This window comes from Apium graveolens, chromosome 1 (genome assembly GCF_009905375.1).
Source record: "Apium graveolens cultivar Ventura chromosome 1, ASM990537v1, whole genome shotgun sequence".
Lineage (NCBI taxonomy): Eukaryota > Viridiplantae > Streptophyta > Magnoliopsida > Apiales > Apiaceae > Apium > Apium graveolens.
Genome location: NC_133647.1, coordinates 74808295 through 74821454, shown reverse-complemented (window position 1 = coordinate 74821454; position 13160 = coordinate 74808295). Strand labels below are relative to the sequence as shown.

The following is a 13160-nucleotide window of genomic DNA, read 5'->3' as shown; positions in this document are numbered from 1 at the left end:
CACTAATTATTAGTTTTAAGGACCCAGACTTGCTTGGATCCTTTGGCCTTTTTAGGTTTGTTAACATTTGCAGCGGATTTAACATCAGATTTTATGTTAACAGTTTTCTTATCAGAACTTATACTAGAAGGAACAACAGAAACTTTCTTTAAAGAAGGTTTTATTTGATAATAATCATAGTACAAACTATGATATTCCTTACAAGTATAAATGGAATGCCATAAACTACCACAATGAAAACAAGGATTTTGTGGTTTGTATCTAACAGACTGACTCTTAACTCCTGACTTTGTAGATAAGGAGTTAATATTCTTATTCTTCCTGCAAAAAGAAGCCAGATGGTTAGAACTTCCACAGTTATAACATGCTTTCCTAGGAGCATCAGGAACAGATTTATAGTTATTGCTTTTATTCACACCTTCCTTTCCATTCCTGTTTTTCCTAGGTGATTTTACCTTGTTTGCATTCTTAACATCTTTCAGCTTATGCTTAAGCTGCTTCTTTGTCATTAAGCCTATGTTAACTTCAGCTGTCTTTTCCTGTTTTAGTTTGTCAGAAGTTAATTCCTTTTTAACTTCTGATTTCTCAGTTTCGGATTTTTCAGTTACAAACTTAACAGGTTTTAACTTCGGCTTTTGCTTATCAACAGGCTTAATTTCTTTAGTTCCTTTTTCATTATTTTCTTCATAACCTAAGCCCTCTTTCCAGTTTCCACTGCTCAACAAATTTTGAGTTGCTTTGCCAGAGTTAGTCCAAGTTCTGATAATCTCTCTCTCCTTTTCTAACTCAGTTTTTAGAGATTCATTCATTTTTAGCACTTCATCCCTAACATAAAAAGCATCATCTCTATCCTTCTGAGTTTGATGAAACATGACTAACTCTTTTTCTAAGAAATTGTTTCTTTTCTTAAAAGCAAGATTTTCAGAAGTTAATCTTTCACATGTTAAAGTTTGATCTCTATAACTAACAAACATGGTTTTAAGATATCTTCTCAACTCATTAATATCATCAGTATGAAAAGCATAAGTAGTCTGAGGTACCTTTGTTTCAGCAGTTTCAGAACTGCTCTCAGAACTTGATTTTTCAGCATTTGCCATCAATGCATAGTTCTCCTCACTTTCAGAGTCTGAGGTGTCTGTCCAGCTTTTCTGCTTTGTGACAAGAGCTTTGCCTTTGTCATTCTTGGTCTTCTTGCACTCAGGAGATATGTGGCCTTTCTCGCCACAATTATAACATTTAACATTAGCATAATCTCCTCTGTCAGACTTTCCTCCTTTTCCTTCAGATCTTCTGAAATTCTTCTTATCAGAACTTATGCCTTTCCTGGAAAACTTCTTTCCCTTCCTGAACTTCCTGTATGCAATCTTTGTGATTCCTTTCACCATAAGAGCACACAGCTTCATCATCTCCTCATCAGCATCAGTTTCAGGCAAGCTTTCAGAATCTGAGTCATCATCACTCTCAGAACTTGATGACTCAGTATCAGATTTTATGATAAGAGCTTTACCCTTATCTTTCTTTGAGGAAGGTGGTTTGGGGGATTCCTCTTCAACCTTGAGAGCAACTGTCCTTGACTTTCCTCCTTTTCTCTTGCTTCTTTGTTCCATCTCAAGTTCATGAGTCTTGAGCATTCCATAGATTTCATCAAGAGTTGTTTCATCAAGATTGTAGTTGTCTCTTATTGTTGTTGCCTTCAAATCCCAACATTCAGGAAGAGCTAACAGGAATTTGAGGTTTGTATCTTCAAGATCATACTCCTTATTAACCAATGACAAGTCATTCAAGAGTTTGACAAATCTTTCATACACATCAGTCAATGACTCATTAGTCCTAGAGTCAAAGTGTTCATACTCTTGAGTGAGTATTGTCTTCCTGTTCTTCTTAACTGTTTCAGTTCCTTGACACCTTGTCTCCAGTGCATCCCATATCTCCTTAGCAGTCTTGCAGTTGATTACCCTGTTTGACATTACATTATCAATGGCACTATGCAATAAGTGACGTACCTTGGCATCCTTAGCAATAGATGCTATATCTTCAGCAGTGTAATCATTCTTTTCCTTTGGTACGGTCATTGCTGCTTCACCTGGAACTACAACAGCGAGCTTGGTAGGTTTGTGAGGCCCTTCCCTGATTCTATCAAGGTATTCTGGATCTGTTGCTTCCAGAAACATGGTCATCCTTACCTTCCATATGGGATATTCAGATGGTCTCAATATGGGAACTCTGATAGTCTCATATCGACTCTGAATTGATGTCTTTGATGATTCCTCAGTTTTGGTAGGCTTAGTTGGAGTTTCTGTGTCAGACATGACTGTGTTTGGATCTTTAACTGTATGTGTGTTAACAGAAAGCTCTGATACCACTTGTTAGGTCACACTTTCACTGTAGAGGGGGTGAATACAGTATTTATCACAATCAAATCAAACTTCAATAACTTATGTAACAGAAAACAAACTTTATTTAAACAATAAACTCTGTTACAATCTGGAACTGTTATCTCTCAGTGATGAACAAAATATCACGAGAGCTGCTAGAGTTATACTAAATAATATTCTCGATAATGATAACACATATAGTGTAAACTCTATTTCTGTGTTTATATACTACACAGTTACAAGATATTCGCTAATTGATATGGAATATAATTCTGCTTCCTAAAATATATCAATCAGATATCTTCTATTCCAAGTATTCCATTCTTCACGGAATTCCTTCTTCATGCATATCTCTTCTCATGTTTATCTTGATCTTCTTAACTTTAATCAGCTACTGTCCTTATCTGATCGTCCTTCAGCACTTAAGTTCTGATATCTAACTCCTGATAACATAAGTACTGATATCCCTTAAGTTCTGACTTCCAGTATAAGTACTGATCAGTTAAGTACTGATTTGTTCTGTTCAAATAAGATCTGAAATCTAAACATAAAACATATTAGCCATGACATTATCAAATATATCTAACAGTTCTCATCACATATGTGGTAGGAGGGAGTTGTTCTCGTTCTATAAAAAGTGTGAGGGAAAGATTGTAACTTTACCGAACGGTAAAACGGTAAAGGTTGCTGACATTGGTGAGGTAACAATGAAACGTCACAATGGTCGTGTTCAGAAGTTAACTCAAGTAAGATACATACCGGAGTTAAATCGAAATCTGATTTCGTTGGGTAAATTAGTTGATTTGGGATATACTGTTATGATGAAGAACAGTATGTTGAAAGTCACTAAAGGAGATTTAGAGATACTCAAAGGTCGAAAAGATAAGAGAAATCTTTTTGTACTAGAAGGAGGGGTTATTGTTCGAGGGGAGGTATTCGGCGATCGACGTCGATGGCTTGATGGTGACCGTTAATTCGGTTGTGCATGAAATCATATTGGGTTGAAGGGGAGGATTGTTAGGGTTAAACCCAATAGGTAGTATGGTCTTGGTGATAGAAAACATAATTGAATTGAGTAATAATTATATGGGTAGACAATTATTATCATAATTGAGTTGGGTAATAATTGTATGTGTTGACAATTATTATTATAATGAGAATGGGTAATAATTGTATGGGTAGACAATTATTATTGTAATCAGATTAGGTATGTCTTGTTGGCTAAGTTTGTGATGGCTATATATACATAGTCATGTTATTGTTTTGATGTATGCTTGAGTATTGTTTGACTTAAGTATCACTTGAGTGAATACCGTTTGGTGAGATTGATTGTATTATTGATAATTGTTTTGATTAATAATACAAGTTGGGACGTGGGTTTTTCCGCGTCATATATTGAGTGTGTATTTTGCATTGTTTGTTTGGTTCTATACTTGTGTGTGTTCCCCCTAACAGGATACACACACACATAGATACACATAAAATCCTATTTGTCATCAATCTAAACTTGTCCTCCAACATAATGAAATGACGAAATATTATATTAAATTCAATGAAATAAAAAATAAAATAAACTATTTATACATATATGTACGATTTTTACTTCACTATTAATTATTCTATGACATATATCTTGTACTCTCACCATCCCATGGGTTGTTAACATCGTTGTTAGACACGGAGATTAAAAAATGAATTATGTTGAAGAAAAATTAAGAAAGTGGAGGTGAATTTTGAATCCATTATAAAAATAATATGATATTTTAGAAAATGTTAATAATTTATTGGAACATCTGAAAATAGAAAGTTATTGGGACGAAGAGAATCATATGTCATTCAGTGAGTAAACTTACAGTACTGACGCCAATTACCTATATAATATGACTAATCAATCACAATTCTAACACATAAATACATTAAATAATTAAAAAATAATAACTATTTTATATTTAGAGTCATGGATATACATCAGGAACATTTAATCACTTGTATTTATTTTACTTTCTAAGCATTAACATATTACAAATACCATTTAATTATGAAGTGACAAAAAATGTATATTAACATAATTTATTAGTTTATGCGAATGCATCATTGCAAACATACCTCAATCGCTCGTGCTCATATACATAAACAAATAAATTATTAATCCATTAGGTAACAACATGTTAGATTTAAATTCAACAAGTATGCAAAATCGGATTTGAGAAGGCAGCCATACAGCCAATTCGAAGCCCTGAAAATGCTGACTCAAGTAATGCAGTTTTTTAACAGTTAGTTCAGACTAATCGAATGCAGTCTTGGACAATCTCGAGGTTCACAATAAAGAGAAACAATTGGAAGTTTTTTCAAATAAAGGATAATCACCTGTCAATCTATGAGTGATTGCTTCACAGAACATGGATTGACAAGGTAAAGTCTATGACTTAGCTTGGGGAGTAATCTAAGAAGAAACAACTTTAAGGAAGTAAAGTTATAAGGTGCCGACATTTTACTTGTAGTAAGGCAATTTGGAATATCTAATTGTAATTTTTACAAATCATACAAAAAATATAAAAAACATCATTGTACTCGATTTTAAAAGTGTATTGGACCTTCTTCATAGTTGTGTGAGTTTTGCATATTCATTATCCAAGTTTTCGAGAGTTTAGGAGTGCAAAATACTTATAATTATGTGAAAAAGAGAAATTTAGTTTGTATATTATAAATTCAGGTTGTAATAACATTCAAACTTAATATAACTATAAATTTTAAATATTTTTTTATGTTCATGCTTCATTCCATATCTTAAAATTCATACACACAAATCTCAAGTTGCTAAAATATTTATTTGGCTTAGACTAAGATAAAACTCAAAAAGAATTAAAATATATTTTACCCTCTTTGTGTTGAAGTCTTAATACATTAAAGGGTCATTTGGTTTAAGATGTGATATCAGATTGAAATCAGAAATCGGGTTAAGGTGGATGGGGCTGAGATATCATATCTGATATCATATGTTTGATTGAGTGCTGAAATGAACTTTTTAATTTAAGATATTTTAAGTCAATAATTATAATTTAATTAAATATATTATTTTATTACTTATTCTAATATATTTTTTTTTCTAAACCAGACACGAGTTATGAGATTGGAATGATTGAAATACATGCTTGATGGCAGAATTCGGGGAAACAAACGACCCCTAAATATCTAACAATTATTGTAACAAGTTCATTTTGTCGCGGTTAGCTTTTTAAATTTGATACACCGTCATTAAACATTGCATTTATTCTTGTTAAAAAAGGCGACTAATGGCAAATCTTTTAAAATATAGTGCTTGGCCCATTCAGAGAAGACATGTTATTTAGAAAGAGTCGCCGATTTGAAATCGACAGATACAGCATTTCGCGTCATACAAAGGGTTAAATTTCTTGAGAACCTTAGTTAAATACTCCATGTCACTTGCATTACAATGGAAAAATAGATAAAAGCTTAACTAATTAAGCCGCTTAATTTATAAAATGCTCAGGACATTAAATTTAAATCTAGTAACGCTAGCTAAAATCAGTGCAGATAGTTTCTTGATCACTTCATCTAAATTTGTATCAAGTCCAGTACTGCGAAGTATCCAATCAAAATTGGTAGGGAGACCACTGTGCCAAAGATAACTCTGCACATTGAAACCAAAATTACAGTCAATATTTATGTAAAAAATGTTCTTATAAGAGGTTATTAACTGAGAGAGATAGGTAATTACGCAGTACTAATGACATTTGTATGCAATCCATATTCTTTGGCATATATGAAGGTGGCCACGGCTTGCGGAAGTGCTGACTGAAATAACATGAAAACATAAGTATGTATGTCATCAGTGAATATAAATATAGATTTCAGTTTGCATCAACATTTAGAAAGTATTATTAACCTGGACTATTGCGATCCGCAAGGCGTCACCGCGTAAGCCTACAGCGATACAAGCAATTCCAACTGATAATGGTCCTGCAATGAATCTCAAAATCATCCCTACCATAGTTGCCTTGGCGCCACAAGCTATTATCTTGTCGTTTGAAGCCATGAACAACCCTGAAGCTATCATGTGTAAGATACGTGCAAAATACGATAATTAAATGTGCATATATTACAATTGTTCTGTTTCGTTATTTGTATTTATATATCGTATTAAAAAGGTGATGTTTTTATATAATTATTATAGTTATAATGCTAGTTAACTCATTCTCTACACTTTAATGCCAGATTAGTCCGAAGAATTGCAGTTAATGCGCTCGGCATCATTAGAACACTTTTATTAAGCAGTCTGCAGTATATACTTTTACTTGGCCTAATGTTTAAGAAAAACTAATGGCTAACAAAAGTGTGTGCATAGACTTACCCATGCAGAACATGGAAGTGCCGGTTCCTGCTTTTGACATAATCAAAATTGAGCCTTCCATGATGCTTGGCATGTCAAAGTGCCACCTGAAGCACAAGCATCCAAAATTTACTATCACTATAACGAATCTGAATATACGAATGCATATACATGTACCTATTAAAAATTGTCGTTTAAGTTATAGTTATTACCTGGCGGCTAGAAATGCCCAAGCGAGTCCAGCAATGCAAGCGTAGCAGTTGGGATTCTTAGCAAGTTTGCCAAGCACAGTTTTCATTACTGCCCATGCTGATGGCCTCACTACACTAACATCAATTTCTTGAACCCTATGATTACCTTCCAAATCTTTCCCTGACATTTCAATGGCTGACACAGAATCAAAATCTCGCCTTGCACGTCTAACTTCTAGCATGAACAATAAGATCATGATCCAAATGATCGACTGCAGAACTGCGGACTGAACCACAAGGTCCTCCCCCAATGCTCCATACATGGCTCTCATAAGTGGCACTCCTACAATAAGAGTGTTGTTTATAGTAGACATAGAGAAGCCAGTAATGCACCATTCAAAACTTCCATTAAAAAAATACACCCAAACCCCTAGCATTACACCGATAACACACTTTGAAATCACATCACCAGCAACAAAGAGATAGTTCATTTTAAAAGGGTTCAAGTGGGTGGTGAATTCAAAGGTGAAAAGAGGCATAATGAAATAACAATTCATCCGATTGATAGCGTCTGTTTGGTCGGGAGTGAACATATGCCACCATTTCACCGAGCCATACCCTAACAACAAAGCTACGTAAAGTGGTACCATTGCTACCACTACCTTATAAACATCACTTAATTCAATCATCTTTAGATGATTTTGACAAAATTATAGTTCTAAAGACACTTAATATAGAGATATTGATTTTATGGGGAATGCAAGAGAAAATGCAAGTAATTGATACTTGATATATTGAAATGGTTGAAGCACACATATATATACTACTTCTCCAACCAAGCACTAGATATTTTAATTAATAATCCTGCACTTGAAAATTGACCTTCTCTGTCTACTTTTAATAGCTATATTCCAATACAATCTGTTGCACTTTTGTGTAAAGTTCGAGTCTGCAAAATAAGACGAGACCATGTAAGTCGAGAACAAACACTACTTGCACTCCTCTATCAAATTTGGGTTATTTTCTAATTAAGGGTAACGTCCGAATATAAGCTATGTATCTAAACCATCCAATTGTTTATCGAAATTAAGAAGTACTGATTAATATGACATTATATTCAAGAATCGATTCTATTAAGGGTATCCCTTATTATCATTGTTTGTACACATAATACAATGCCTGACGAGAGAATATGTACGATATGTACTAAGTAAAGAATAATATTCCCCGGTTAACTTCTAAAACTTACTTCAATTTTAAAAATTCTCATATAAATAAATGAGGCCATTATTGTATTAACTGCAAAAAGTTAGATACATTTACAAAAAACATTATTATTATTATTTTATACTAAAAATCACCTACATTTTAGGTAAGTTTTCACGAGTTTAGCTCAGAAACATTATTCTCATACTAAGTTATTATATATTGTATCCAAAAAAAAATTCAATCATAAATTATCTCCGCTTAATGATTTTGTTCACAAAAGGTGATTCCGTCGTAAATGCGTGGTGCGTGCTATTGTTGCAGTGATGTGCCCGAAATTAAGATCGACGAATTTGCTTTATGTACACGAAATGTGAACTGTCAACTTAAGATGTAATAACCACCCATTAACTGTATTTTTTTAATTTCAGCTGTTTGTTTTTCTTTTACGAACTCTCTTCTTTCATTCGTGAACTACGTTATAGTGCTTATTGCTGTGGAGGTGTTGTTAATGATGATTAAAGAAAGAAGGGCTAAAAGAAATTTGCTTTGAATTTAGAAGGGTTGAAGTAAGCTGCGGGTGACTTGGTATACATTAATTAGCTGCAGGTAAGCTGGTTTTCAAAAGATTCTTTTCCATAAGTGGTTTGTAACCTCACGATCTCACATTAATAAATTACAGATTAATTCTTATAACGAAACATTGTATATACACTATTAGAAATATGGCATCAGATATCAGTTCAGAATTGATGTTAAAAAAAATCTGAACCGATATCTTCGCGTGTGATGTTAAATGTCATCGGTCTTTGACATCGGTTAATAGCCGATGTCTATTACATTGCTATACATCGGTTTTAAGATTAATTGTGATGTATTTGCAACAAATTTCAGCTTATATTACCGTATTTCTAATTGAATATGAGTATATTATGAGTTATTTATCCATTAAAACATGAAACTTTACAAGCTCTGGAAACCATTTATTAAAATTCATTCGAACAAACTGATGTCAAAATAGAGAATCAACATCAGTTCATTTATTTGCCCAATGTGAAATGCGGGATTAGACATCGGTTCATTTAGACGTCCCATATGAAATGTAGGATTAGACATCGGTTTTGTTTCTGTATCCAATGTGAAATCATTATGTTTAACATCAGTTATTTTCTTAAACCGATGTGTACTCTACTATTTTAAAATTTGAGACATCAGCTTTTATAAACTTTTGATGTTATTTGCCTTCTTTACATTGAGTTTTTTTCGGAACCGATGTCAAATGACTATTTCACATCGGATTTTTTAGTTCTTTTTCGTTTAATATTACTTTACCTGATGTCTTTCTTATATTTTTTACATCGATTTATATTTACCAATGTGATGTTAATGTTTTGTATATTGCATGTCATCTTGATACTGTTCACATCCACAGGAACCAATTACATTTACAACAAAAAAATACCAAACAATGCAATATAAACATAAAACTACATTGATACCAAATTTTTTAACATTCAATATTCCAAGAAGTGGTCAATTCGTACACATTCCAAGTCTAAAACAAATATCCCAACCACAAATAATAAAACCCAAATTTAATAGCTATTACATCCAACAATCTAAACATATTTGACTTGGAACAAATATGTCAAAGGAAATCATAGAAGCCAAGCATAAAAGTCAATCGTCCCAGTTAAAGACAAAGAAGGCAAACGACGCGATTGACATATACCCAAAATACAGGAGAAGAACTATCCTGCTTCCCAAATCCTTTGCAATCAATCATGTGTAGCTGCCCCATATGCTTGACCACATGTTGTGTGCTACAAAAAAAGAATTTTTTTTATATTAAGTTTATCTGGCTTAATTTCTTTACGTTTAAAGGCCTTTAAATTATGAGAAGAAGTAGACCTATTATGTCTACAAATAGGAAAAATTATCAATTTAATTGAGAATCATGAGTAAAACATGAATGAAAAATTTATCCACTAAAGTGGTTGACCAAACTAATAGCACTAACGTGGAAGTAATTGCAATTCGTACCCCTTGGCTGGTCAAAGAAGTGGAAGAGGCCTCTGGTTACACTACCTATATCAGGGACCCTAAATTGCTATATAACCATAAACGACAGTGATTCAAATTAAATATTATTGTTACAGAAGATTCAAGGTCAGTATGCATAAACGGAGAAGCTCAGAAGCTTTAGGATCGATGTTTAATTACATGGAATCAAGAAAGGAAAGAAATACCGAACTGAGGTTGCACGAAGGTATTAGACCCACAAGCTCTGTATTGAAATTGTGTGAGTAGCACATAATTCCCCTAGCATAGGTTATTCTGACCACATTTAATGAGTATCCCACATTCAAGTTTATATTAAACAGTGTATAAAGAGTAAAATAGTCCATCTTAACATTAACATTCTACTAACAATAGTAAAAGATTATTTTTTGAAATTGAAAAGAGAAATAATAAATAATTGGAACTGAGGGTAATCTGGAGCACTGAATAAGGTGATTAGTTTTCCGGACTCCACGACATGATCTATTGTGTAACCTTCGTTCATTCCTCCAAAGCCAGGTCTTTTTTCCGTTGCATCGGGACCTTCGTGTGATCTGATAATCAACTGACACAGAAATGAAATAGCAATAAAGTTAGTATCATACATGTGTACCTTCTGAACTAAAAAAACCAATGCAGTTCAACAACTTATAAAGTGAGTAAATGAAAATTTATATGAGAGTTATTTATCACTGTGTCACCATGTCACATCTTAACCTTTATATAAAATTTGAAATTGAACCAGCAATCATTTTACAACAGTAATGTCCACAGAAAAAAAAGCAAATCTGTCTGTTAATAACTTTACCTTTTTGGTAGAAATCAACTCTGCTTCTAGTGCATCCACACGGCAGACAACAACGTTAAGCAGTTCCTCTTTTTCATAAGGCATCTCAGATGGCTTTGCCTTCAGTGTATCAACTATCTCTTCAAGTTCACCAAGTCTTTTCAGAACAGAGGATAATAGGTCTGTCTCGGTAGATGTTGGAGTGGATAAAGAGGGGAAAATTTCTTTCCTGGGCATCGTATCAAAGGCAAATTCTTGTGGACTTATATTTTGATCTGATGACTTTTCAGGAAGTTTTTTGGTTACACGGCTGGCCACTGAATGGAGAAGCTTATAAAGGGTTATGAAGAAGGTCATTAGTATTTCCATGATCCAGACATGGTATCCCTTTGGTGCCTTCTGGATCACTGATGATGCAGGCGTTCCTGATAATTCTTTTAAATTGAAATTTGCAATAAATATATCAAACAGGTATCACATTGAATATCCAAGAAATAATTTTGAATAGTAAATAAAATAAGTTGTAGTTTAGCATTATATTCTTATGACGCCTGTGGTACTTAACATTAGTTAGAAGATATGGTTAAGTATAACTAATGCATTTTATTTGTACTGAATATTGGTAATGGTAACTGTAAATAGATCAATTCCCCTTAAATTTTAGCAATGTGGGCTGACTTTTTCCAAAATCCCTTCTGGTTATTTTGTCTTGAGGCAGAATTATAGCTGAAAAAGAAAACAACACTGAGGTGGACTCCATTATTCTACAGACCCTCATTCTCAAATCCAAGAATGTGTTCTTCATTATCTAGTCCTGTCTTTTCTTTACTATACATATGAAAGTCGTTATACATTTTTGGTGGTCCCAATACATCAGAATTATACACCAAACATACAAGTATACAATCAATTAGGACTTGTGTAGTTACCTATTGAAAGTGGAATATCTAACACAAGCTCAAACTGACTCTTACCTCCCGAAGCATTAGGCTTTTTTAAGAATGCTTGTCTCTTCCATACAGCATCAACTGCCTTGTCAATCATGGGTACATATTCATCATATCCCGAAAAGGAACCGGTATAGTTTATTGATCCAATGAATTTGGACTTTTTCACCTTGTGATTATAAAGATGAATATAATCAATTAATGAAACATAAATAATTTTAGCACAAAATAGGAATCATGAACTAACTTTGAAACCGAACTTCTTCAAAAATTCTTCAGTGCAATTGGGACCGCACAAGAGGCCAATGCCTCTCTCAGTGTTTAACGCACTCATCTACTTTGAGAGAAGAGTAATTCAGTACCATCATCATGCATCTATATTCTAGAATGCATAATTAACATAAAAATGTAAATATCAAAAGAAACTTTTGCACGACCTTTACCTCATTGATTCATCTATATCTTTCACGCTGCCTTGGATTGTCCCAGCATGTTGTTCATCTTCCCTTGTATCACTTTTAAAAAGTTAAAACGATAGAGAAAGCTATCAAGCACATAGGATCAGTTGATTATTTAAACAAAAGTAAGTTGCTCACCTACAGAATTGATCTCTGTACTATCAAATTCTAGGTCACTCTATTCAACAGCATGGTGTATATCTTCGGTCTCGTCCTCTAACAGTGGATTCTGTAGCCAGCAACAAGAAGAAAAAGTGACTGGAAAATATACAGGTACCATGTTATACACAGAAATAAGGTTTGATTATTAACACATTACAGGTACCATTAGAATATATATCATCACTTATCACTTAACAAAAAAAATTGAGACAATGTATCATCTGAATAACTAAAAACAGTAAAGGATTATTAAGTGTCTTTTTAATCATTTAAAATAACACAGAACATATAAATATAAAAAAGAATATTACTGGATATTGCTAGTTATCTACTTTTCTTATTAAAGACGTTAACATCAGAATGTGACCTGTCAGTTGGTCCATTTGAGAAAAATTCTACTTATGCCATCTTGTCAGTTCAACACAGAATTAGGTGAGGCATGAATCTGTGGCTCTCAACATTATTATTCAAATGTGGCCAACAGACCAGCCTTTTCTTTGGACCATGTAATTAATGTGACAGAAATCACATAAAAAACGGTGCACCCCGAGTTCCTACCCTTGTACATTTAAGATTTACATATAGACCCTCTAAGAATGACATAAGAGGCGATATATAACTT

General features: G+C 33.4%; 2 protein-coding genes across 2 annotated transcripts; both read right to left on the bottom strand.

Moving 5' to 3' along the window:
- Positions 1 to 5673: 5673 nt before the first annotated feature.
- LOC141720026 (auxin efflux carrier component 5-like) lies at positions 5674 to 7693 on the bottom strand. The gene is made up of 5 exons (XM_074522384.1): positions 6939 to 7693; positions 6748 to 6833; positions 6283 to 6440; positions 6115 to 6191; positions 5674 to 6027 (listed from the first exon to the last, which is right to left on the bottom strand). Exons 1-5 carry the CDS (start codon positions 7604 to 7606, stop codon positions 5952 to 5954), a joined length of 1065 nt encoding a protein of 354 aa, XP_074378485.1. The 5' UTR covers positions 7607 to 7693; the 3' UTR covers positions 5674 to 5951.
- Positions 7694 to 10563: 2870 nt separating this feature from the next.
- LOC141720016 (phosphatidylinositol/phosphatidylcholine transfer protein SFH8-like) lies at positions 10564 to 12248 on the bottom strand. The gene is made up of 4 exons (XM_074522376.1): positions 12166 to 12248; positions 11946 to 12087; positions 10993 to 11405; positions 10564 to 10749 (listed from the first exon to the last, which is right to left on the bottom strand). The coding sequence occupies exons 2-4, from the start codon at positions 12013 to 12015 to the stop codon at positions 10567 to 10569; spliced, it is 666 nt and encodes a 221-aa protein (XP_074378477.1). The 5' UTR covers positions 12016 to 12087; positions 12166 to 12248; the 3' UTR covers positions 10564 to 10566.
- Positions 12249 to 13160: the final 912 nt, after the last annotated feature.

What these genes read in the sequence shown, in the direction of transcription:
- LOC141720026 (XM_074522384.1), bottom strand. Translation starts at nt 7,606, where the DNA reads ATGATTGAATTAAGTGATGTTTATAAGGTAGTGGTAGCAATGGTACCA. An exon ending in CACTTCCATGTTCTGCATGG is followed by an intron (nt 6,441 to 6,747) that starts GTAAGTCTATGC and finishes TGATAGCTTCAG; the next exon opens with GGTTGTTCATGGCTTCAAAC. An exon ending in ACAAATGTCATTAGTACTGC is followed by an intron (nt 6,028 to 6,114) that starts GTAATTACCTAT and finishes TTCAATGTGCAG; the next exon opens with AGTTATCTTTGGCACAGTGG.
- LOC141720016 (XM_074522376.1), bottom strand. Translation starts at nt 12,015, where the DNA reads ATGATTGACAAGGCAGTTGATGCTGTATGGAAGAGACAAGCATTCTTA. An exon ending in AAAGCCTAATGCTTCGGGAG is followed by an intron (nt 11,406 to 11,945) that starts GTAAGAGTCAGT and finishes TCAATTTAAAAG; the next exon opens with AATTATCAGGAACGCCTGCA. An exon ending in AGTTGATTTCTACCAAAAAG is followed by an intron (nt 10,750 to 10,992) that starts GTAAAGTTATTA and finishes TTTCTGTGTCAG; the next exon opens with TTGATTATCAGATCACACGA.